General features: G+C 39.2%; 1 protein-coding gene across 1 annotated transcript; it reads right to left on the bottom strand.

The window, feature by feature from the left end:
* Positions 1-756: 756 nt before the first annotated feature.
* zgc:110329 (uncharacterized protein LOC550500 homolog) lies at positions 757-23,223 on the bottom strand. The gene is made up of 8 exons (XM_034871703.1): positions 22,890-23,223; positions 15,145-15,330; positions 12,952-13,026; positions 12,100-12,195; positions 11,172-11,288; positions 5,952-6,002; positions 3,763-3,879; positions 757-1,946 (listed from the first exon to the last, which is right to left on the bottom strand). The coding sequence occupies exons 1-8, from the start codon at positions 22,986-22,988 to the stop codon at positions 1,602-1,604; spliced, it is 1,086 nt and encodes a 361-aa protein (XP_034727594.1). The 5' UTR covers positions 22,989-23,223; the 3' UTR covers positions 757-1,601.
* Positions 23,224-27,958: the final 4,735 nt, after the last annotated feature.

Below are 27,958 nucleotides of genomic sequence, written 5' to 3'. Positions count from 1 at the left end.
TAAAGACACTGGTTCGCGAAGCTTCATTTGACCATAACTACATATAGGGAAGGACTTGGACCATAAGAAAAGGTGCAAAATTTCAAGAAATTAGTTAATTGGCTGTGCAGATCCCCACGAGTTTGCACCTTCTTCTTGGACGACGACCCGGTGATTCTTCCTTCAGTTGCATATCCCGATATAGCTAGTCAACCTGGTTTTATCACCGAGCCCATACACGGCTGCAGACCTTAAATCATACAAAGGTTTGGAGGTCTATAACCAGATGGTGTATGGATGAGTAAGGGAGACACAGTACCAAGTCATTAACAACCGTTGTGTTGTGGGCCAAAGTAAGTAATGCAATAATGTCTTTAATCAACCTAACCTTAATTATATGACATCATTGTGATACTCAAGGTGTAGCCAAGTGACTCTCAATTGTTTTTTTCATTTCAAAGAGCTCCAGTTTGCTATCTACACTACTTGAGTGAGTTTGAGCTTTGCCAACCAGAAGTGCCTCCTTTCCTCCGATAACTTTTGGCATTCCTCTCCCCGCTTTTTTAATAACTTTTGGAAGTGGATAACATTCTAAATGTTTTTCTTGGGCTGAACTATTGGTACAACCTAAAACATGGAAAAAATTAACCATTTTCCTCGACGACATTCGGTAGCTACTTCAGTGCCTCCAATGTGGCAACTTCTGGTCTGATCGTGAACACGTCGTGAAAACTCTCTACAGCATCTTCGTTATGTATATGCAAATCAACTCAGCAATCAGTAGACAAATTCAGCTTTATTGACAAGAACCGCTGTGCTGATACAAGGCAGGAGCTAGGGGGAAGCTCAAAACTGTGCATAACTCAGATACAAAAAAATGTCAGAGTAGGGTATTTTTTTTACTGGATTTGTAGTCTGGATAATCCCTTTAGGTGTTCCATTAAAAGATTGAATAAAAATTTTAGTTTAAAAATGCAATAGACTGAAGCTCCCCCCTGATGAGAGCCTAACAACACTTCTTTTTTTCTTTTCTTTTTAAACTTACTTTATACAGTACAAAACATGCATTCCATGTTATTCCACAACTACCAGTCTTACAATGTACACTGATTGCACAAAATCAAATTGAAATCATGATAAAAAAAGAAATAATACACAAACTGTATACATCCGTCACAGACGCTATACACGCAAGACATACTTTGCTATTTCTATTTCTCAGACACTGAAAAACGTCTTTTCAAGCTACCATTAATTTACACACCAAATAGTACTGTCCTCTTGACTACTGGGCTATTTTCAAAACAGCCTGAGGTAAGCTTTAGCACATGAGACATAGCTCAATTTCAAAGGCAAAAAAATTAAATAACATGTTATATAATGCCATAAATCTTTGAATAACAACCTCCACAAACAAGACAAATTAAAAGTGTTTTTTAAAGCCTACGTTGCATGTTGTTTCTTCAATTTTAGTTGTAAACAAATTCACCAACAAAGTGCCAAAGTACTTCTTATCCCTTTAGCTGACCAAATCTTTCTTGATCCAATGGCTGACCATTAAGTAGTGCAACACAACTCAAACGAATGTAATGATTACAATGACAGAAAAAAGGGGCAAAAACTCAAAAGGCAAGAATGGGCGTTTTCTGCTTCCGGCTAGCGTCGACCTCGTCCAGCCCAGTGGCCGATCTGGACTGCTGCATTTCTCGGAGCTGAGCGTGTGTGCGAGGCGCCTGTTTCTTGAGCTTCAGCAGGTGAACGTCGATGGGGTCGAGGTCAGGCTCGGCGGCAGGGACAGGCAGGTAGCCCCCGTCCCTTGGCAGACACATACACCAGCCGGCACCCGCCAGGTCCAGCTCGCTGTACTCAACCTCCGCCTTCTTCAGCTTGAAGTCCACCATGTCGGCCGACTCGCTCATGTCCACCAGCAGGTTCCAGAAGATGCAGCTCAGGACTATGCCCAGCAGCTGCAGGGAGATATTACACATTGTTCATTAATACAAATACTTTTTATAGGATTATTATTTTTTGAGCATTTTTAGGCCTTTTAATGACAGGACAGAAATAAATGAGAGGGGGAAAGAATAGCCGCAAAGAGTCAAAGGGCAGGTTGGAGTTGAACCCTGGCCCGCTGTGTCAAGGAGTAAACTTCCACACAAGGGTGCCCGCTCCACCAACTGGGCGCCTGTCAATGGGTTTTCTATCACAGCCATTCATCATGTCAGCATCTGACCATAAATCATTAATAGTAGGAGCAAATATCAGCTGTTTCCCATTCACATTCCATGAGTAAAGTGATGACAGGCCCTTTTAAAAAGGGCCCTTTTTTCGGGCTTTTTTCAGGCATTTTAGGCCTTTATTTCTATAAGACACTAGGGCCGCAGGTCGGAGTGAAACCTGCGGCCGCTGCATCGAGGAGTTACCCACGCACCCAAATGAATGAAGTGTTAATGTTGACTGGTTTGTGTGCTCACTGCAGGCCGGTGTCTGTAGCAAAATGAAGCTCAAAGTGAGCAGCTAACCATCCCCTCCCCCTAAAGATGTGATTCTTAGCTATAGAAACCATCACTATTTTTTGTACCAGGCTGCGATTCTGGATAGTTCTGCTATAAAGTGTGGCATTTTAACATGGGGCTCTATAAGGATGAGTCTCGCTTTGCCAGACCTTCCACCAAAGCGTGCTGGAGGGGTTTTTGACTACACACAGCATTCAGGCACGGAAGGGAAATGGGCTCTGGTTTATTGACATTTCTTTAAACCAATCATAATTGTTTTGGGCGGTGTGATTTCTTTTCACAGCGGTTACGTCCTGAAGCATAAATAAATAACCATCAGACACTTAACAGATGATTTTGTGGAGACAGACAGTATTATGGTCTCCTTTCGTCATTTCATTAACTACAGGTGCAGCAGGAAACCAGGAAGTACATGTTGACATTGTGCATGCCAGCTGCCACACTGAAGTGGTTTTCACAGGTCTTTAGACTGTGGTGGATAATAATTAAGATAACAATCTAAAAATTGGATGAAGGAACATTTTTGATCATTAAGAATTGTTTGTGGAGACTTGACAGAAGGCTTTATTTACAGGATCAATACACTAAAATAAGTCAGACCCATAAGTACATAAGCCACAGCAATTCAAAAGGAATTGAAAGTCTGTTAACCAAATTAAGATTATGACTGGCAAAAAGTAAAAAAGTTTTTACCGCCTGAGCCACAGCCAAAAGTGTGTGGGCACTTAATGGAAAGAGTAGGTGTTTATTTCAATCGTCCAAAATCTATAAGGTACAAGTCATTGGGGAGTAGTACTGCTGGAAAGAACCAATGCGTCTCATGCAGCAGTTTTAGAAAAGTAATTAATGTAATCACTCTTCTCTGAGGGGGGTATGGCAAGTTTAAACGTATGCATGGCACGATTAGTGGAGATGTAAGGTGTAGAAGACACATTCAGATTTACAAGGTATATGGTAATGAAACTGTCAAAAACTGAGTCACTAAAGCCAGTATTTGAAACCTTTAAGTTACACTACAAACGATTTAGTTTTTTGCTTGCAGTTTTAAATATTCTTGCAGTGCTAAATCAGCTTTTTATATGCAGCTTGGAGCATTATTTACTAGGCAGTGTTGTGAGGAAAATTAAAATGTCAGAAACCTTCACAAAAAGTGGAGAGTCAACAGTTGAGATAGAGAGGCTATAAGTTGGAGAGGTGCATTTGGTTGGAAAGAGGGCTTCAAAGCCAGTTCAGTGTCAGTGAGTCGCTGCTATGAGTTTTAAATTACCTGGGGCAGCCCGATGGCGCAGCAGAGTGCAGTGGTTATTCCAATGTTGTCACTCATCCAGAGGTTGACTGCATGGATGCAGCCTCGCACATGGATCAGCTCATGCAGGGTTGCACGCTGATGTACAGACCAGAGGAAGACAACAAGAGGGAAGTTTTAAACTAAACAGTCACTAAACTACTTTACCTCTAAAGACGGAGACGAAAACTAGCAATTAGAGCCAGTGAAGTTCTAACACTCCAGTAGAAAGTATTTCAATTTCAGCTGTTCATTGTTGAAAATACGATGCTGTGGAGGATGGGTAAACAAACAGATAAATGAGTCAACTGGCATCACAGACTGTGTTCGCCACTCCCTGCAATCTAGCAACAACACACCATAACTGGAAATGGTCGTAAATGACGAGTGTGTAAATTAGACATTAGACAGTAAATTAACCTAATACTCTTTCAGTAATCTTGTTCAGTTATAAACTGAAATCTTCCTCTTAGATTCCGAGAGGAATACATAAGTCAGCAACAAGTCAGTCATATGGCCTAATGCAAATGCTTTGGAGAGGACAATAAGCTAGCAAAACTTCGATTGGGATGATCAGCTTTGCCCAAGAGCCAGGATATGTATCCTTTACAGCCATGACACACTAGATCACTCATTAAAAACATAAAATACTACAGTATTATATTTGAGGACTAGGCAATTGCGCATTCACAACATAAGAGTAATCACAATATTATGTTTGAAAAGGCGTAACTGGCTCCTACAGAGGCGTAACTGGCTCCTACAGAGTGTGTTGCAGTCTTGATATTGCCAGGCTAGTGAGGTTTATTTCCAAGTCAGTTTAAAAGAGTTACTTAATTATCTCCAGAGGGATGGAAATTAGCATCTTAAGGTGGCTTTCTTGCAAAAACAGACTGGGACCAGATCAGGTGTCACAGAATGTAATGATGAGTCAGAAAAGAAACTACTACGACTACTTAAAGAGTCTGACAGGAGGCTGTGTGAGTAGCTGCACACATGCGGGATTCACATTCTGCTGCTATGACTTCTACTAGAGAAAAAGCTTCAGAGACGCGGGCTCTCTTCTCCTTGGACTGATAGCGTCTCTGGAAAACTTTCCCAAAAAAATAGTGGGTTTGTGTCTTCAAAAAGTATTTATATATTTCCCTTGAGTAGCATGCAATTCATTGACGCTAAGGAGTGTTGATCAATATCAATTGATCATTAGGCATTAAAGGTTGGTTTTCCTCACCATTCAAGGTTTCTGTCTAAAAGAAAATTTGAGGGTTGAATTTTAGATCAAAGAGTAATTGACATTAGTCCGAAGTTTCTAGAAAGACAGCAAAATCAAAAGAGAAATCTTATGGTGTTTTCTATACATACAAATGGTTTGTTAATTAGAGGGCAACACTTTGGGCTTCCCAAGACAGTTCTTTTACGTTGGTTTTCAACATAAGTTTTTTTTCCTTGCAATAAATGCTGGCGTTTGGGGGAATTACTGGAATTGTTAGGTCTTTGTAAATTATAACGTGTGGTCTAGACCTACTCTGTCTGTAAAGTGTCCTGAGATAATTCTTATTTTGTGATAAAATTTAGTTTTTTATATATATTCAGAAACCACAAACACCAACAAACAACCACAAACACCAGAGGTAACTTTTGTAATGATTTGATACTATAAATAACATTGAATCATTTCTACCTCAGCAGGTAGATTTTATGAGAGACACTTATGGGATGTTGCATCAATGTGAGTGGATTAGCCAAAAACAAACATTTCCATCTGGGATTTGATTTAGTAAGGCTTCATGAATTAAAACAGTAGACAATTACCATGATATGAGATTGTATCCATATTGTCCACTCCTAAAGTGCACACTCATGATAACACCCACTTATCAATGTCATTAAATAACATCAATGTTAGAAGTAATAGTGAATATATGATGTAGCAACTAATGGTTATTTTCATTTTTGATTAATCTGACCCTATTTCCTCAATTAATTGACTAATTGTTGCAGCTCTAATATGATGGAAGAAAAGTAGGAACTCACACATTATCCTAGTGGATAGTAACAAAGGAAGGGTTTCTAAAATGTTACAACCCTGTGTGATGCAGCTGTGCTGCGTTAGGAGTAATGGTAAAAACCATGGACAAAATTTGTCTAAAGTTATCAGTTGTTGCTCTTACCTCTTTATCCAGAGTCCTGTAGCCACACAGAGTGTTCATGACCTCTCCTACCTGTGCAGAGGGTTAAGATTTTGTGGGTTAGAGACAAGACTTTGACTGGGCTAAGATGGCCAGGTACAACACCATGGGGACACATGTGGGAGTAATCCTCCACACAAGAAGATGTTCCTGTCCCCTGCCAGCCTGAGCGTGACCTTAAGTGTTTTCAAAAGGGCTACAGCCCTGACAGCTAGAATCATAGACTGTAAAAGTCTACGGTAGGAAGCGATAACAGTTGAAACCTAGCCAATGTTCAGCTTTCCTGATCACTTTCTCTATCTCTGAAGTGTGTGTGTTTCGGCTGCTTCTGTCATTAACTTCTCCAGCACAGCTCCAACGCTTCCAGAGACAATATCAGGGAGAGGAGTGATACAGGGCGTATAGAGGGTTGAGTGGGCCGCAAGGGACTAACATTTCATTTCAAGAGAGAACTCTCCTAAAGGCCATATACGAAACATTTTTCTCACACCATCAATTACGTGTTCGACGTGGGGAAAATAAGTTTCTAATCTCAAGCGGTTGTCTTCACTAACTCAGTGAAGGGTTTTTGGGTCTGAATTATCCATCAGCAGGGACTAGGGTAACAAACGGGATGGCTGCAGCATTACTTATACTCTGATACCAGTTCACGTTGTATCAATACTTGCTCATTAACTGGCTGAATTGGTTACTCTGACATGAGTCTTCTTCTTCATTAGAGAAATAAAAGGTCGTTCCTAACAGAGAGAAGCTAATTTTGTGTATTTACAGTCTACTTTGTAAACATCGTCTGTCTGATTATGGCCTTAAAAGCAACCAAAAATGGACACATTTCATGTAATCCAGACTACAATGACATTGCCAATACCTTACTGTCAATTCTTCAGACAGGTTAACAAAATGTCCATTACAATTTTTGTTTGTGTTACGTTACGTAAAAGTTTTCCTTCCAGAAGCATCTAATCAATGAGTTTCCTTTAAAATATATCCATGCTTGAATTGTAGTTTCTTGGTGTGGCTTCACACCTAACCTGTAACATGTGGTTTTAACCTTCAATTAGGCTGGTATGAAAAGCTGTCAATCAAACTCTGCTTTCCACTGGTTCAATTATTTTTTGGTTAGCAGCGTCTTGTAACATTAGAGAAGACAAAGAAATGGTGCATGAATGTGTTGCATGACTTGCAGTCAGACCCTGGAATTTGTTTCTGTACTGCTAATAATGAGGATAACAGTAAACTATCCAGTCAAGAAGTTACCTGTCAATGATAAAGACTTTATGATTATTCTTCTTGGTTTATTTGTAATTAGTCAGTGTGACCTAGGCTAGAGGCAACAACAGTGTGTTGCACAGCAGTAACTGAGGTATGGCCTATGCCAGTTCTCCCTGTGTACATGAGCGAGGAAAGATGGGAAGAGTGACGGAGTCACTCTACCTCCGTTACCGTTGGTGGCGCTCTTCCAATGCACAACAGGCTTTTTGACCTACGTAAAAATTACACCAAACAGCCATTAAATTAGTAAAATTTTGTTTCATTAACACTAGGTATGAGCCGAATACTCGGCTGAAACGAGTATCCGGTACGGATAAAGCAATGTGTCTCCGTTCTGTGATAGGCTAGTCACAGTGCTAGTCACAGCGCCTCTCCCTTACACTATTCTGTGATAGGCTAGTCCCAGCACCCCTCCCCTACACTATTCTGTGATTGGCTAGTCCCAGCGCCCCTCCCTACACACACAGATTCCTTCTGTTGCTGTGTGCAAATCCACTCACACGCACTCAGAACACAGAGAAGTGAACAGCTCTCCCCCTCAGGTCCGCGTGGCTTTCCCGTTAACATTTAGGGTTTCTTCAGCTTCAGGTTTGTTTTATACTTCAGTTTGACCTAGTACCTAGTCCCCAGGAGACTTCTAGTAACCGTTGGGTTGGTTCAGACATAGTGCTTGGTACAAGGGTTTTTTTTTTTAACTGCCTGCTGGCTCTAACCATTTTTTTGAGTGTCTGAAACTTTCTTGCTGTGTTTTATAAAAAAAATAAAAGGCAGTTGCGGTATAAATGAATAATATTACAAATGAAGATACACACACAAACACATTCCAACCCACCGCCTCTCTCTCTCTCTCTCTCTCTCTCACTCACAGATACACACACTCACAATTGAGTGTGTTTGTCTGTGAGTGTGAAAATAAAAAAGAACCAAAAATAAATAAATGATCACACTGATCATAGAAAAATTAAAAGTTAAAAAATAAAGTTATATTATTGAGTATAAAAACTCTTGTTTTACATTTTACTTAATAATTGCAAGCACATTGCTGTATTTATTGTTGCCAAACTTGTTATATACTGTAGGCCTATATAGTTTGTTACCACGACAACACCAATGACACTCAATGCTGATGCTGTCATGTAAATAGTTTTCTAATCAGCAATAAATATAACAATTTTTTGATCAACCCATATCAATTGCATGCTTAAAATAACATACCGGTTTAAGCTCCCCCCCCCCCATTTCAAGACAACCCGACCCACTTCCGGGTTAAATCTGCCCACTTCCGGGTTTGGCCCCGCCCAGTCCGAGTACGGATCCGGATACAGATAATTCATGTGGTAAACAGATACAGATAATGCTGTACTCGCTCATCCCTAATTAACACTCGCTTGTCACAGCATAGGAATGCACATTGTTCTCGCCATTGATTGACAACTTGTTGGGTTTATTATATCTGTAACCAGTGTCGGGTGGAATTAGCAAGCTAACTTATTAACGTTAGCCAGCGGCCGCAGAGGGGGCTGCTGGGCCCCTCCATTAATTTACCGAGGCAGAGCGAGAAGGACAATCTGTTTAGCTATCGAGCGGTGTCCGCTGCTGTCTCAGCGGGGGAGTAAAACAGACGGACTGCAGGCTCCATGGTGCCAATGGCCCGCCACGGATTCAAGCATTGTTGTTTTGTTGTATGGTATCATAGCAACAACTATGACGCACAGCGATGACGGATTATTTCCGGTTAAAAATACACTCCAGCAGAGTGGGGAGGGGCAGTTGAAACACGCTTGTACACTTAAAGTGATCATTGTCTGGTTAAGGTCTATACATGCAGGAATACCCGCTACTAAAGGAGTTATGAGAGTTGTGAGGTTATGAGAACTAGGGAAAGGTGAAGAACCCGGGAAAGGTGTTTACATGGTGTTTTAGAATTTAGGGTACTGCATTGACTGCTTAACGTTTTTTCAAATTGCATGTAAACACACTGAATGTATCTTTTTTTCCTTGATCCGGAGCAACTAACTGAAATACAAGTGTGAAGTGTGATAACTCCTCCCTCGGTGGGCGGCTCCATGTTATTTTCCCTGTCAGCTGTTTAGAAGTCAGGCTCAGAGGCAGAGAGAGACAGCAGGGTTTGCTTGTCTTTCGGGTTCTTTGAGTTTTGCTTTCAAAAACACTCACCTACACCAATGCACTGACTACACCACTTATAGTTACTGAGAAGACACGTTCTATCATATTTTGAAATATTGTTTAAAATGGGTTAAATAAAAGGGGTTTATTTAACCCCTTTTGGGTTAAATAAAAGGGGTTAAATAAAAGGGGTTTTGAGTGTGTGATACCCTGCTGATTTTGCAGGTTTTCCTACTTACAAAGCATGTAGAGGTCTGTAATTTTTATCATAGGTACACTTCAACTGTGAGAGATGGAATCAAAAACAACAGCAAAAAAAATTAAAAAAATCACATTGTATGATTTATAAATGATTGATTTGCATATTATTGCATGACATAAGTATTAATAACCAAGCAACCAGTAAAAATTCGGGCTCTCACAGATCTGTTATTTTTTCTTTAAGAAGCCCTCCTGTTCTCCACTTATTACCTGTATTAACTGCCCCTGTTCGTTACCGGTATAAAATACCAGATTCCAACCTCTCCAAAATGTCCAAGACCAGAGAGCTGTGTAAGGTCATCAGGGACAAAATGGTAGACCTGCACAAGGCTGGGATGGGCTACAGGACAATAGGCAAGCAGCTTTGTGAGAAAGAACTGTTGGCGCAATTATTAGAAAATGGCAGATGTTCAAGATGACCTTCAGTCTCCCTCGGTCTGGGACTCCATGCAAGATCTCACCTTGTGGGGCATCAGTGATCATGAGGAAGGTGACGGATAAGCCCAGAACTACACGGCAGGACCCGATCAATGACCTGAAGAGAGCTGGGACCACAGTCTCAAAGAAAACCATTAGTAACACACTACGCCGTCAAGGATTAAAAGGTCCCCTTGCTCAAGCCGGTGCATGTCCAGGCCTGTCTGGAGTTTGCCTAGATGATCCAGTGGAGGAATGGAAGAAGCTTGTGGTCTGATGAAACAGAAATACTGCACTCGCTGTGTTTGAAGGAAGAAGAAGGATGAGTACAACCCCAAGAACATCATCCCAACTGTAAAGCATGGAGGTGGAAACATCATTCTTTGGCGATGCTTTTCTGCAAAGGGGACAGGACCACCGCACCGTCGTGAGGGTAGAGGGATGGGGCCATGTATCGAGAGATCTTGGCCAACAACCTCCTTCCATTAGTAAGAGCATTGAAGATGGGTCGTGGCTGGGTCTTCCAGCATGACAACGACCCTGAGCACACAGCCAGGGCAACTAAGGAGTGGAGGTAAGAAGCACCTTAAGGTCCTGGAGTGGCCTAGCCAGTCTTCATACCTGACCCAATAGAATCTCTTTGGAGGGAGCTGAAAGTCTGTATTACCCAGTGACAGCCCCGAAACCTGAAGGATCTGGAGAAGGTCTGTATGGAGGACTTGGGCAAAATCCCTGCTGCAGTGTGTGCAAACCTGGTCAAGAACTACAGGAAAATCTCTGTAATTACAAACCCAGGATTTCTGTCCCAAATATTTTCGGATGTATCAAATACTTATGTCATGCAATAAAATGCCAATTAATTATTTAAAAAAAACATACAATGTAATTTTCTGGAATTTTTTGATTCCGTCTCTCACAGTTGAATTGTACCTATGATAAAAAATTACAGACCTCTATTTTCATTTTTTTAATTATGTGTGGTCTCTATCTTTTTGTCGAACTTTGAGCTGGTTCACAACTAAATCCAATTATAGGACGTACTGCAAATCCCAGTGCAGATGTATTACAGCATTTTGTGTGAAGGCCTGTTTGTTCTGTGTGCATATGAGCGGTGCCAGCACTCACCTTGTGGCGAACACAACAGGTATATGGAACCCCGCAAGCTAGTGGACCGGTCCCATTGCAGAAATGGTACTGGTTGACTCCCCAGTCCTTATACTCATCTCCTCCACAACATGAAAACTGGAAGAAAAAAAAGTCAGTATGAAGACAAGGCAATTATGAACCAAGCATGCTATCGAAACAAAGACTCCTCTCAGATTGTGAAACAACCCACTGAGTCACATCTTTTGCTGTGCAATAATCCACACCTCGGTTTCCGCTCGGAGTTGAGCCAATGATTCCTTCTTACCCCGCTGCGCAGACAGACAAATTGTCTCTCCGTAGATCCAACTCCTACAGAAAACTAAAAATCAATGTGGAAATGTCTGCAGTGGGAAACAGGTGTTCGTGACAAGACTGCAGAGTTCCTGACAATCAATTAAAGGGTATCAAAGAAATGTCCCATCAAGTGTCCAACAGGCCGAGACCTTTTGTAGATGACGAAGGACAACTCTGTGATCGCCTGACCTCAGCTGTGAGCTGAGAGGCAGTGGGAAAAAGAACAAAGATGACACAAGGCAGGGAGCAGGATTTACCGCCCTGTCTATTGACGTAGGTGATGCCAAAACAGCGAGTATCCCCTGATAGAAGTCTCAAAACATGAAATTTGGAGAAATAACGGGAAATGGTGTGCATGTGCTTCTATAAAAATATGAACCCAATCGCTGAATGACGCTGTAATCAAGGTTTCAAAATGCAAACTTCGAAAGTTGAAATGACACAAATCAAGGTTGGAGCTGGTGCACACCAGGCTACAGCGTAGATTTAACACATCGGTAAGAAAATGGGACAAAGCACACTGACCATTCCAATAGTCTAACTGAAAATAAAGAAGTAGAAACAGTTAATAATGAAATCAACAATCACATCTTCTGTTTAAATGTCAAACCACCTTTTGTTGCATATAGTCCAAGATGTTTTTGAAATCCAGATCATCGTAGTAGTGTTTAATTCCTTCTCGTATATTGCTCTGGAACAAGGCCGACGTCTAGATAAAATGGAGAGAGGAAGAAACACAGCGGAGAGGTGGTCATTGTTATGAGCACTGACAAAGATGATGCCCGTCAGAAAGTATAGTGAAGTAGTAGTGACCTGCCTGTGGCTAGAGGCCATTATTACACGCTTGGTATACTAGCTGCACCTGAATAGGCACGCGCCAATGTGATGTCGAAATGATTGAAGTATCTCTGGCGCGCCAGGATTTATAATAATAACAATAATAATAATCTGTACTTTTTTAATCCACAAGGGGAAAAATAGCGCGTGATCAGAGGTCGCGCACCACTTTATGTATTTTTCAATGCTGCACGACAAAGCAGAAACAGGAAGCCTGAACGAGCTCGAGGGTAACCGGATGCCAGGACTCTCAGAGTGACTGCAAGTCTCTCTTGTAAACTTACTGGGTTAAGGTGAGTTCTTTTATGGTGAGCGAAAGGCTTGAACCGACCAAGTATTGAAGCACTGACGGCGATGCTGCTGCCTGTTCTGCCGTTGTTTACCTTTTTCCTTCTTTTTCTAGTCCGTAGAAATAGCAAAGTCGGTAGCATTTTCTCAATAGCGCTACATCTGTTTAGGTGAAGACTGCAACTACTGTCGCGACCACGCCCCGCGAGTATAAATAGTGCGCTCCCATCACGTCACATTTGCGCGTGCCACCTCGGTTGCGGCTACTGAGAACAGGCCTTTGGGACAATCTATGACAATGTACAGGATGTGGGATGTGACACAAACAAAAGACGTTTACCTTGCTCTCAAAGATGAGAGCCAGAGTGAGCCCGATTGCCTGGAGAAGCAGCAACACACAGAGAACGCAGAGGAACTGTGAAGGGAAAAAGATCACAGAGTCAGACAGCGTTCAGGGTAAATATAGGGCAGTGTTGACCAACACAGCAAAAAAACTATTTACACTGCTACAAAATTTGTGTTTCAAAAATTACTATTTTTTCAGTACATAAATGTAGGGCTGGGAAATATGGAGAAAATTAGATTCACTGACATCTGATGCTTTGACAAAATATCTGAACACTTAGATTTAAGATAAATATTCATCACTAATGTGGATATCATGACTAAGTGGGTAAGGGCTAATAATAGAACAGCTAGAACAGTCTGAAAAGTTCAAAAAATGACAAATTTATTGTAATGCAGCCTTTAAAACCAAGAAGAGACAACACTTATGTCATATCATGATATTACAATATCCTAAATCAAAGACGATATCTAGTCTCTTATAGATATCGATATAATATTACTATATTTCCCAGCCCTACATCAATGACAACCAATTTTTTGAACAGCACGTCATGAGCCGATCCTAAAGATTGGTATCTGGCCAGCTCCGGGAATATTTTAATGGTTCCGTTTTGGTTCTAAAATATACCTGATCACATGCCCATCCATTCTCACCATATTATCATATCATATTAATAACTTAATAGTTCTGAACCAGCGCCTAGCAAGCAGTCTGTGAAAAATAGGAAGTGCCAAATGTATTTTAATTCTTGTTTTTTCAGCGTGTCAGATACATATTTGATCAACGTATTTGTTCTGCTGCTATGTACGGAATCATATTTACAATGTATACGGAGCATCTTTGGGACTACATTAAGTTGAATCTTTTCACATTTTCAGGTTGTAGTTTGAGTGTGCATTTGTGTGTCATTTAGTACAGTGAACCCTCGTTTCTCACGGGGGTTACGTTCCAAGAAGAACCCGTGATAGGTGAAATCCGTGAAGTAGTAACCTTTATTTTTTACAATTATTATACGATGAAATACTCCATAATACATTGAAACCAAAGAACAGGACCTTTTTACAGGCCCAAGCATTTGTTTAACAAATAAAAGTACTGTAGAAACGTTTTTTTTAACTACAGTACTGTAAAATAATAATTTTAATCATCAATACGAACTGAAGGCTTCCAATGTCGGAGATCAGCACCGCCTCACCCACCGCCCCCACCCCCAGAGTCATTGGATTAGAACGTGAGAAAATGAAAAATACAAAAAACTACAAAGTACAGAAGGAAAACTAGTGACTCCCGTGTATTTCACTGCTCTTCTGACTGAGCCGCTGCATCCTGACTCCGCTCTGTAGCGTTTTTTTCTTCTAAAGCCGCGGTGCAGGTGTGTTTTTTTGAGAGAAGAACATAGTTATCGGTAGTTGTTGTTGCTCTTTTTTCTTCTGGGCAAAAATCCGTGAAGCAGCGAGACCGTGAAAGGTGAACCGCGATAGAGCGAGGGTTCACTGTATCGGGTTGGATCAATATAAAAAAAGGGGAAAAAGAAGAAAGGAGAAATCCCCCAAACCTGATAATATTTATGTAATATATCCTGACAAGTTTTTAAATGGATAGGAAACTAAGTTAACAATGATCAGTGCATGAAGGAACATAAATGTATACACTTCTCTGTGAGTAACATTTATGACTTTCAGTTTATGGCTCTCAGTAGGAAATGAGCTTCTCGTCCTCTTTCTTGAAAGGAAAAGCAGAAAAAAGAAACTTCTTTTGATGGCTAACTTTTAATCTCCTTTTTCAGTCCATCTTATTTAACTAAAGGTAATTAGATAGTTGCATAGCAACCACAATAATATAGCCCTGCTCCCTTGGAGCTCTTTTTCTGTTATTGGCCAAACCAACAGCTGTGCTAAAAAAAAATTACTGACTGTGTACGTACTGTTGCTTTTGGGCAAATTTTGAACAGTCTATTTTTTTCAGCTTTGACGTGTGTCTAATTTGTACATTTACATAGATAGCCATTTGTAGAGATACCCTCGTATGTATAATTTAAGTTGTATTCCCCCATTACTGCCCTGATTTTGTAACTCAGCAGACAACCTTAACCACATTACAATTCGGAAAATTAAAAAGCTACCCTAAGCAAAAAAGACGTGCACAAATCTCATGTACAACAAAGATTCCCTCCATCATCCCTACCATGTGCAGCAGGGTCTTGTTGTCCCTGAGGGATCCAACCATGCCCACCACTGACACAGTAAACATCACCAGGCCCAGCAGGATCAGCACCACGGCAGGGGCCAGGAAAAGGCCCTCCAGGGTTCGATTCTTCTGCCTTTCCACTTCGGCATACACCCCCACACACAGCACACAAAGGCCCATTAGCTGCAGGAAGAGAGATAAAAGCCATGACAATCCTCAGTATGAAGAACAAAGTGTTAGTAGTATTCATTCTCATTCGCCTTTTGGAATGTTGCATCATCCGTGTGAAGACACTCTTACACTCCAGACACGGCTAACTTTAAATGATTTTAAACTCAAGACTGTCAAACTGTTTTAATTTATAGATTTTTTGGAAAAAAAAGTGTTTTAAGCACTTTCAGTATTTCATTTTTCTTTCTTTTCTTGCCTTTATCCTTCCTTAAATTTTGGGATGACAATTCTTATGATTCCTTTAAAAGGAATCATAAGAATTGTCACCCCAAAATTTAAAAGGTAAACCTTGGTTAATAAATGCAAATAAATTACTTCAATTTCTACTAGAGACCGACCAATAAAAGGATTTTTAAGGCCGATACCAATACAAAGTTTTGGTTATTTAAAAATTCAATATGCCAATATTTCAGTAGATTACAGTAGATACAGTAGATTTAAAAAATAATAATCGAGAAACGCGTTCCCTAACATTAGTTATTTGTAGTTATTTATGAGTTCTCACTAAAATAATACGATAATAATTTGTTTTATTCTCACAACCGAACAGAGGAACATCAAAATATATAAAGTTTCTGACAAAATAATATGAAAACATCTCAAAACATGGTTTACCATCCATTTTTTTTAGATTCATTTATCAGAAGGATTCTGATGAATGAATAAAAAAAATTTAAAAAAAGAATCAGCCATTATAAATGCCGATACAAATAGTTCGGGAAATACTTAATATCTGCCAATAATATCAGCCCGTCAATATATCGGTCAGGCTCTAATTTCTACTTTTTTTAATTCTCCTATAAAAACGATGTTATCTTATACAGCCTTTAAGTGATAGAAACGCTCAAGACAGGGAAGGGGAGAGAGGGGAATGACATACAGCAAGTTGTTTTTTAAAGAATCAGGAAAGGTTTGTGTATCTTCAGTACAATGAATTGCTACAATGAAATCCAGACTAATGGAATTCATTTAAGTGGATTTGTTGTTTCTTAAGGCAGGATAAGGTTCAGGCCTACATAAATTGCAACAGTATCCACATAATTAAATTATGCAGTGAATCAAGACAATAGGATATGCCCTCTCATGGAAGGAGATTTAAGATGACTGACTGGGTGTGCAACAAACCTGGGATGACATCATCACAATGTGCAACAAGCAAACAACAAATGGTGGCACCAGAAAATGACTTTAATGACAGCGAGGTGATCAGTGCCCCAGGACATGCGCTCAGTCTTGCGATTTTTCATTACAATACCGTTTGTCCAGTGGAAAAATCCCCTTGTGGCTCAAGACCACCATTTCAAAAGAGACGTTTGTAAAACTGCTGTCAGGACACCTCAAACGCAAACAAGGTTAAATATGACTATTATAAATTTTTAATCCATGGACTATATTTTTTTTTAAAGCTTGACGAAGCTTTACTCTGAGCGGGAACCGAGTGGGAACTCATGAGCAGGAAAACTCTGCTGCAAATATTCTGAGAAAGCATATCATGGAAGTTACCCCGGACGCTCTGAAAATTCATGGAGGGGATTTAACCAGTTCTACTGAAATATAGGGCTGGGTGCCAATTTTAATACTTTTTAGGCTAAGACCGAGTTGCCTCTAAAGTGTTGAGTATCGAAAAATGCCTCGTCATTCAATACCTAAGGAGTAAATCTCATCAGCGGCAGTGAGCAAATACACATGCAGCATGCTTCCACCAAGATCTGATAATGCTGCTGATTGGCGGTTTAATATTACACGTCATAGAAGAGAAAATTAAATAACACGATATTCTTGACCAACTATCACAATGTTGATATTGTGACAATATTGTGTGGTTGGTCTTTAACAAAATATTATTTACACAATGAGATAAATATTCTCCAGAAATAATTTAATGACTTAGTGGGTAAAGGTAACTAATAGAACAGCAAGAACAGTCAGGTAAATTCTGAAAATGACATCACTTTACTGTAATGCAGCTTTTAAAACCAGGTAAAGACAACACAAAAAATATTACGATATAACCAAAAACTAAGATGATATCTAGTCTAGAAATCAATATATTGCCCAGCCCTAGGAAAAACTCTGTTACTCACTTAGACGTGGCTCACAAAGTAGGAGCTAAAAAATAAGTAAAGAGAATTGTGCCATAATGTCTTTTTTGTAGATTTCATAAAACACGTATAGAAAAAAAATTGAATTCAGAATAATGTGAAATTGATTACACTAATATTAATGTTTAATTGTTGCCACTTGAGTTTAAGTCTGTTTGTTTAACAAAACCACAAGCCTGACGGGTAAGCCACTGGAAAAAGGACATCAGCTTGCCCACTTTCATTCTGTCATTCTTTGATTCAATTTAAATTAGAGTACAGATTAAACATTCAAGCCGTAACACGTGGCAGGACATGTTCTGGTCAGATATGTCGGGTCTGCAGTAAATACTATTATTGCCATAATTTCACAGCAAACACTACCCTGCGTAGCGTTAATTCAGGGGTCATTCTTACCACATCACAGTGCTCCACAAGATATCATGAAATGCGTGCTCTTTCAGACATGAAAAGATGTACCTAGCATACATACAGGTTTGAATGGTTTTGATTCTAGTACACAAACCCCAACATGTGCTGAAGCTGCCCTGAGTACTCACATCATGTTTGGTAAAGGCTACAAAATGTGAAAGGATGATTAGGGGCACAGAAAATAGAATAATTGGGGTAAAATGTGGAATCGGTATAATGTGACTGCATCATCACAAACATGGTGGCACCCAGCACAAAACCTTGCTTTACACTCAGACTGGCATCTAGCCAGCGGCACAGGAAATACACACACATCCTTTTCCTAAGGAAATTTGTCAATACAACATAAATAAAATAGTTTAATATAGAAAACATATCCAAACATACTTTAAATATAAAATGTAAAAGTACTTTTTAAGCAAAATAATAGCCCTTGTCTCACTATTGCTTACAGTATTAGGTTGTTAATACTAATGCATTCCTACTTACGGTAAAATATGTAATAAGTATTGATAACAGTTTGTAAACACAGCGTTTTAAGTTGGCCCCTCCTCTCCGGCTCAACCAACGAGAGAGATTCAATTTAAATTAAACGTTATTAATCCCTAAAAAAAGATATACAAATAGCAGATTTTCTCAAAACATAAGTAAATACAGAGTCAGTGACCACAACTGGAAATACAAAGGAGGTTGCCATAAAATTGTGGAGACCAAGAGAACAAATGTGTCTGTACACATTGCCTTTGTGACACTGAATCAAAACGTCCTGCAGACTTTTTAAATATAATAACATAACAATAAAATAATTCCAAGAAATTGAAAAATGTATAAGTCTTATCGTGACACAATATGAGGCCAAATAAGTATATAATTGTATGTTCCCCCACATATTACTTATTGAGGGACATGCAGTATTTGTTTACTATCTTCAATATTATCATAATTCTCTCATGTTTCCTTTCATTATTTTACACACACACACACACACACACACACACACACACACACACACACACACACACACACACACACACACACACACACACACACACACACACACACACACACACACACACACACACACACACACACACACACACACACACACACACACACACACACACACACACACACACACACACACACACACACACACACACACACACACACACACACACACACACTTAGTGGGTAAAGGTAAATAACAGAACAGCTAGAAAAGTCTGGTAAGTTCAGAAAACGACATCACTGTACTGTAATGCAGCCTGTAAAACCAGGTATAGACAACACTTAAAATATTACGATAGAACCCAACTCTAAGATGATAGTCTCGTATCGCAATATTGATACAACACCGACATATATTGCCCAGCCCTACAATGATGTATTAATTTAGTGGTGCAGAATCTGCACGCTGCTATTAGCTGGGAGTTACACACCAACATGGCCAAATGGCTCTTTGTTCACGCCCATAAACGTCCCGCACAGACAAATAAGAGAAAATCCAGGCAGACAGGCTTTAACAATGTCTTGTTTTTTTTAAAGCTTCATGTTTTTTTGTTAAATCATTAATCAGTAAAGTAATTATACTGATCAAACAAATGTAGTTGTGTAAAAAGTAAAATATCCCTCTGATATTTAGCGGAGAAGTATAAATAATAACCTACGCCATGCAGTTAGAGGGATGTTAGTGTGATAGGGCTCATGGTCAGGTGAAATGGAAATACCGCAACATTACAGTACTTAAGTAAATGTACTTAGATACTTTCCAGCAGTCAGTGTGCTGGATCATATTGCCTCACAGTCTAACCCTTTGTGCAAGCTAAAAACTCTAAAATATCTATAGAGGACATGCTTCTTTATGTTCTATAAAAAGAAAAGTAACAAACAGCATTTGCTTTCCTGCTATTGATTTTCATTTGGAACAGAGACAATCTGCCTTGAGTGGGGTCCATCCACTTCAACTCCATTTACTGCTCACAACCCTCCATAAAGCATTGACAGATACATTTGGCTGGGATCCCGCATAAAAAGTACAGCACGACCGATAAAGGATTTTTAAGGCCGATGCGAATATTTGGTTATTTAAAAATCCGATATATATATATACACACACATACATACATATATATATATATACACACACATACATACATATATATATATATATATATATATATATATATATATATATATATATATATATATATACACACACACATTTTAATAAGAAATCCAGAAACGTAAAAAGAAACTGATTTCCCTAACATTCGTTATTTGTAGTTATGAGTTCTCACTAAAATGATTTGAAAATAATTTGTTTTATTGTCACAACAGAACAGAGGAACATTTAAATATATTAAAGTTCTGATAAATAGTAAGGAAAAATACAAACTTAAGATATGAAACTTAAAGTTGTTTGAACAAAAACACAATTACAAAAAAAATCTTTGTTGCCAACAGGGACGTTGTAGAACGCCCTCTGGTGGACAAACTAAACAACTTTTTTAATTAATTTTTAAATTGGCCATTATAAATGCCAATTTCGAAAGAGTGGGAAATGCCTAATGTTAGCTGATAAGGGTTTGGTACTTAACTGGTAGGGTGGAGGTCTTACGCATGTGTATGTCAGGCCTATGTGAAATGTGTGTAATAACAACAGAGTGTAAATTTTAATTTCCCCTTGCGGGACTAATAAAGTATAAATACACATTAAAAAAAATCGCCCCGCCAATGTATCGGTCGGGCTCTAATAAAAATTCAACCTTCCTACCTCCACTGCTGCAGTAATAAAAATAAGTGGCAGACTTTGTAGAAAAAAAGAAATCCAATACCATGGCAAACAACTTGAATTGCTAGCACTGCATCAGTCATCCCAGGACACTGGAAAGATGAGATGCCTTGCAGTCTAAAGGTTTGTTGGCTAGATCACGATGGGTTCTAATAGCCCACGACTGCTAAACAGTGACACTGTGCAGAGACACATGGACCCGGGAAAAAACCTAACCCCACACACTGTGTGTTCAAACCTGCCTTACAGTAAGGATAGCTTTTGAAGCTAGCAATCATTCTTTTAATACTCAAATACAATGCTAAATGTAACTCCATGCTATTGTAATAGGATGTGAAAGAGACAGTATGAGTGTTACTAATCTTAAGTGAAAAAGAGAAAATAGAATCAGCCAGACCTATTCAAATTCCACTGGATGACACAGAGGAATTACCACTTGACACCCGCAGCTTTATTCCTGTCATAACAATTCAACCTAAATTACATATATCAAACTTAACATCACCACAGCAAGGATAGCTTTAATTAAGCCCACACGGTTAGCTTGGGGCTAGTTGAGTTAAGCTGGGCCACACTGTCCTAAATCCCAGCAGTAAAAGGGAGAGATAGTAGAAGGGAGCGACAGATTATATGAAAGAGACTCTGGAGTGCTAATGGAATCAAACTACTGATGGTTTCATATTCAATAATGTGCTTCAGGGTGTACATATATTTGACAAACGTAGACAGTCGGGCAGATTGGCCATGGTACAAATTGAACAGCATTCCAACAATGTTCCTGGAGATAAAAGTTTGGGCAAAAAGGTTAGCCCAGCATTTTACGTGGCTGTTGGATCCTAAATTAAACCCTGGCCCTTAAAAAAACAACAATACAATCAAAGTTTTGTTTATGAGTAGCATATCTATTTGACTGCCAAGGCACCTGGTTGCATAGATAGACTCTCCAACCCCAACCAAAGTGTTCTAAATAGATTCATTTTTGTTTTCCTAGATTAATGTAGCTTAATGGAAATAACTGTAATGAAGTGTAGGAAATATTGAAATATATGCTTGATGTGACACTTTCTTGAATCTGTGCCTTCCCTAGATTATTCCATTCAACATGGCCTTAACATACCTCTTCTTATTTGGACAATAATACCTTCATTTAAATATTTTTTCTGCCAAAATCCTATATTAGCATCAAATTAAAACAGTGTGGACAATGATGAGCAGTGAAACTGCACTAAAATAAATGTAGGCTACGTTTGAAGGCTCATAAACAATACTGCTCCTAAACCGAATCTGGAATAAAATCTGTAAAAGAACACTTTACATGTTTAACGACATATAATATATACCGGGATTGGTAGAGTGACCAACAACAGCGCCTTTCAGCCTGCTACTATTTTCAGACGGCAAAAAACTATTTACCCACATTATCGTCCCTTTAACTGGATCCAACGCCCTGCACCACCGTGCTGTTTGTTTGCCAGTGGTCGCTGAGTATTGCCTCAATACCAAATGCAAAAATTAACATCTCAGTTGTTTATCGTTTTAACATAAGATAGCCCCAAACTATCGTATTAACAGATTTTAAACAACGGTTTTAACATAATTTGCATGGTGCTCGAAGTGATGTGCATATGTTGCAAGCTAACTATTCACCAGCTAGCTAGCTAGTAGTATCCAAAGCATACTAAACCCCTTTAGAAAATAAGGTAACTTAATGCTACATTGCTTAACAACAACAACAAAAGTTGTTATCATAATGTTTAGCATATCTTATAATTATAATAGTCTCTTGATAAATACAGAATGCGTCCTATCCGACACGCGTCAATTTATCTTAATAAAAGCTCATAATACTAGCTACATCACACACTGTAACGCTATTAAGTGGAACTTCGCTAGCTAGCTAGTGTTAGTGTGCGAAATTGTAAATTGAAATTGTAATCCAAAGATTTGTGGTCGTCATTTGGGGTCCACGCCGACTTGCAGAGTACATCGTATAGACTCTCAACAAACCTAATTTTATGTTCTAAACCTGTGCATGTGACTGGAGAAGATAAGCACATTTAAACTCAAGTGTTTTGTAATGAAGTTTGGAGTGCAGGCTCGTTGATGCTATGGGTTGGTTCGCGTATGCTACAATTAGCAAATACAGTTGCTAGTCAATCTTACTATGGTGTAGAATGCTGATGTCAATACAGAGAAGCGAAACTTACCGAGAAGAGCATTGAGTAGATATTTAAGGTGAATTTGATGAAGTAGTAGAAGTGGTTGGTTTTCCTCAATTCGGAGTAGGACGGCATGGCTGCTGACATTAATGAAGCTAGCTAACAAGCTAGCTAGCTATCCTTCGTTTAGTTCAGTCAATATCAAAATGATAATAATAATGAAACATTAAATATTGTTAATGAAATAAAACACGCTTTTAAGAGAGCTAACGTTAACTGAATTTTAAATATGTAGCAGCCCTCATTTCTCACATGCTATTGTATGTATACAGCTATGTCTATGGTAGCAACCGAAACAAAACCACTTCCGTACGGCGGGCCAGTCCAGGCTTTGTTTTGACTACATTCTTAAAGGTGCAGTGCACACAGACTTATTTAATTGGACTTAGTTAAACTGCAATACTGTTTACATGTATTGTTTCATTGTTGATTGTTTATGGGATAATAAAACCCTTGACATTATATACTAACATTAAAGAGCAGCCAGCATTTTGACATTGAAAAACATACTTAACAGAGAGACAAACATGCTTTGGAGAAGTTCAAGTAGAGAAATCAAGTGTAGTTGTTATGCATTACTTCTAGACTCAGCTAATCCCTCTTTCTTCAGGTTGCATCAGTTGTTGCCACTGCTTGTTGGATATATTTGGCATGCTTGTGACATTACTGTTGCATTCACAAATAGGTTGACACACTTGCAAAGCTGGCCATGTGTTTACCCAAGTGACCCGAGTCAGCAAAAGTGTTTATTCTTCTGAGATTCCAATAAGTAATTGTTGGTTTATGTCCTTAATGATATTGGAATCAGTTGTTTAACTTCCATCTGATTTGCTCAGTCTTGGAGAGTGGTATGTTCACATAGTTGTGGTAAAATGCTTCAATTGAAGGTGCAACCTCATCTGCTTTGTACACTCCATTGTGTGTGTTGCAGAGATAATTATAGATCAGTATTAATTCACATCAAACGTTACATTTGATGAATTGCTGGAGTGCTTCAGAATCAAAATTAGGTTTAATCGTGTACAATAGTACCCTGATCCTGCCAGACTCTTGTACATTTCATTAGTAAAGAGAGTCTGGCCACTCTCCATTGACAAGTGTCAACTTCCTTGAAGGCGGGTACTTTGTTAAATTTTAAAACTATTGGATCTGCCCAGAGCCACTCTGATCTGCCATAACCAGTCATTAATGTTTGGTCGTGACCTATGTCATGCTCTTGTGCAACAAGAGGGGATACCGACAAGGCTTATATTTAGCATTAGCATCGTTAGCGTTTTGTTGGCCATCAAGCAAAGATTGTTCTTGCTAAAAAATACAGAAATTTAAATCATAAAAGGCTTTATCGCTAAGTAAGTAAAACACACAAGGAATTTGCATTGTGGATTGGTACATAAATTTAAAAAAAACATATCGAACATAACAAGGGTGGTGATGGCGCAGTAGCTATGACACATGCCTTTGGTATGGGAGATCAAGCAAGACGAGTTTCTCCAGAGGTGTGTCTGATATATAGAAAAATTGTAAGGAGCTTTGGATAAAAGCATCAGCTAAATGACATGTAATGTAACAACAATATTAAATAAAAAATAAATACAGAAACAAATACATACAAAAAAAGCTAAGAAAAAAGAAGCTACTCCAAGATGGAGATCAATGTAGTGTAGTAACTAGGTGTGGGGGGTTTAAGACTCACTGTCAGTGGGAGTCAGTGTTAATGAAGCTGACTGCAGGTTTTGTGGCGTGAGGTTTTGGTCCCGATAGACCTTCTGGCAGAGGGGAGGGGTTCAAACAGTTTGTGTCCGGGGTGAGAGGGATCAGCTCCAATCCTTCCTACCCGTCTGGAGGTGTCCTGGAGGCTACATGTCCTGTACAGAAGGCGGATTGCAGCCAATCATCTTCTCAGAAAAGCAGATAACACACTGCACTCTGCTCTTGCAACCTACAGTAATGTGAGCTATATAAAGCTCAGAGATGGGAAGTAACGAAGTAGCCTACAAATACTTTGTTACTGTACTCAATCTGATTTTTCAGATATTTTTACCTTACTTTACTATTTATTTTTGTGGTGACTTTTTACATCTACTCCTTACAATTTAACACAAATATCGGTACTTTCTACTCCTTACATTTTACTTTAATTTTGTACAAGAGGTTGTCATGCCGGAAAATAGCGCGGACACGCGCCACACACCGCGAGCAGGTGCGCGCGCCAAACAGAGTAAAAAGTGAGAGAAAAATAATAAGAGACTAGCTGTCCAGAGGATAAACAGCTGAGATTGTTTGTGCGTCTTTTAGAACTGTAAGTCATATAACTTAAGATGTCAGTTCACTGTTGTTGGTCTATACTTCTTGCACATTTAAAGTTAGCGAGCAAGTGATTTTGTTGTGTTCTTTACCTGTTCACCAACTTCAGATACTGTAATTCAATTGACAAGTGGATGGAAACTTAGCAAAAGAGAAGTTGACTCCGTCTGTGTTTTAACAAACACACCTGGGGCGAAGTTGGAAACCAGAATCATCTTAAATACAGTCCTAATCTAGTCCTCAACTTTCACATCATTTCACTGGAGTTATTGTTTTTATTGTTTACTTCATCAATACCATATTCAATCCAAATAGATGGGACCATATCTACTGTACGTTGCTTTTGACGCACGACTCAGACACCTCAACAGATTTGGCATTCTGCGTTAATTCACAGCAAATCACTGCGGCTTGATGGCGCTAACGTTAGCACATAGTAGTATGGATGGCGACATGATTGAAAATTAAGAAAAAAGAGATCCGGCAGATAAGCAGCAATACATTTCCAATCATCATTGGCCTTATCTCAGAGAGATGTTTGAGAAGCATCAAGAAGGACTCATGGCTAATGTGCTGGGCGACTTCTTAATTAATGTCTGGTTAGTGTTTCACATTTCAATTTTTTTTCCTTCCAGATGCCATATTTGAGCACACACATTCATGTAGATTCATTTAAATGTTAAGGGGAAGATTAAAAATAGAAACTGGATCTGTGAATTCTCACAGAATCACAACTGAATTCATATTTTGCAAATGAGTCAGAATTTTATTAACCTGGAGTCCCAGTTTATGTCATAGTAATCATATATGTTAGGTTTTAGGCCTATTGGCAGACATCCATTTAAAATGTGGCCATTGCCAAAAAAAAGAAAGTGTTCTCCATTTCCACTGAAGTTCCTCAGCGTGCTCTCTAGTAAAACTTGTGTGGTCAAGGTAGCTTTGCATAAAAAAAATGGTTTTCATGTCAAGATGGCCTCCATAGTCACCAGATCTCAACCCAATAGAGTATCTTTGGGATGTGGTGGAACGGGAGCTTCGGGCCCTGGATGTGCATCCCACAAATCTCCATCAACTGCAAGATGCTATCCTATCAATATGGGCCAACATTTCTAAAGAATGCTTTCAGCCCCTTGTTGAATCAATGCCACGTAGAATTAAGGCAATTCTGAAGGCGAAAGGGGGTCAAACACAGTATTAGTATGGTGTTCCTAATAATCATATAGGTGAGTGTGTTTTGCTCTTACCAGTGTATCACCTTGTGTATCCTACTTCGTTCACAGCATGAAAGAACCAAGCAGGTTGTTGCACAATTCAAAAGTTTCTCAAATCCTTTTCAGCATTTAATTTATAATGTTAATTGATCCCCAGTGGGGAAATTACAATTTACACTCTATTTGTTAGCAATCACTACTCACAGGCCTGAAATACACACACACTCAGGACCTATTCATGCACAAATGGAGAGATATCAGAGTAAGTGCAAGTGCCAGACCAGCACACTGAGTGGTTGGGGGGGTTTAGTACCTTCTTCAAGAGCACCCGGCAGCACCCAGGAGGTGAAGTGGCATCTCTCCAGCTAACAATCCACACTACATACTTTGGTCGGAACAAAGACTTGAACCAGTGAAAACCTGGTTCCCAAACCAACGCCCTACAGACTGAGCTGCTGATGGCTGTTGGCTTTCCTGAAGCAAAACAGAGTGTAAGAACAGCAACACGCAGAGAGTACCATTTGCTTGGAACTAAGGACTGTTTTTAAGTTTATTTAATGTAAAAAAGGGACAGTGTATATTAATGAACACTTCGAAGAATGTCAATATACAGGATTATAGCCAAAAGCTAATTTCCAACATTAGTCCCATAGGTGGATGGTCCCTATAAATTAAGTTAAATAAATAAAATAAATGAGACAAATCAGATTAAAACATCAGAATAAAAAGTACAGATGATAACAGATGATCAATTCTAAATTATCCCAGCTAATGACAACAGGTTTGATTTTGCAGTAGCAAACTGTTTGGAAAATGAGGTGAGAGTTGAAAATGCACATATTGTGCTTGGTATAGAGTTCCAGGTAGTGTTATTTGTTTATCACAGTGGATGACCTGATCTCTGAGCTTATACTGTAGAGGACCAATGGAGAGGTTTAATCAAAAAGACATGCATTATCATGAACTGCTCTGAGATAGAAGGGTTGTGGATCTCCAATGAAGGCTAGGATTACATCTTCCATATGATCATGAACAAGAAAAAGTGCAAAAGTGAAGAGAAATGAATACATGATCATGCACTGCTCTGTCAGATCCACGGAGCTCATCTTTCCAAAGGCTTCTCTAACTTATCATCATATTCATAGATTTTTGGACTTAAATCTGTCACTCCTATGCACATTCTGAGGGTTATTAGGTTAGCAGCAGCTCATCAAAGAGCTCACATCCTTCACAAATAATTTAGTTTGAATATTCACTGGGAGGTAGGGCAACATTTAGGCTAGGCTAGTGAAAGCCAATCAATCGAAAGGTCAGAAATAACGTTTCGAATTTTGAAATCTTTTCATGTCTCTAAATACCTCAGGACAGTTTGCATGGACCGAATTGAGTTTAAATTCAGAAACTCATTTCTTGTGTTAAGTCACCTGAGTCAAGCATTTCTTCTGCCAGCCTTCTTTCAAGACTCCAAACCACCCACACACACACACACACACACACACACACACACACACGCACGCACGCACGCACACGCGCGCGCACGCA

The sequence above is a fragment of the Etheostoma cragini genome, chromosome 5 (assembly GCF_013103735.1).
Source record: "Etheostoma cragini isolate CJK2018 chromosome 5, CSU_Ecrag_1.0, whole genome shotgun sequence".
Classification (NCBI taxonomy): domain Eukaryota; kingdom Metazoa; phylum Chordata; class Actinopteri; order Perciformes; family Percidae; genus Etheostoma; species Etheostoma cragini.
The sequence above is the reverse complement of the archived record's forward strand: the minus strand, read 5'-3'. Positions and strand labels throughout refer to the sequence as shown.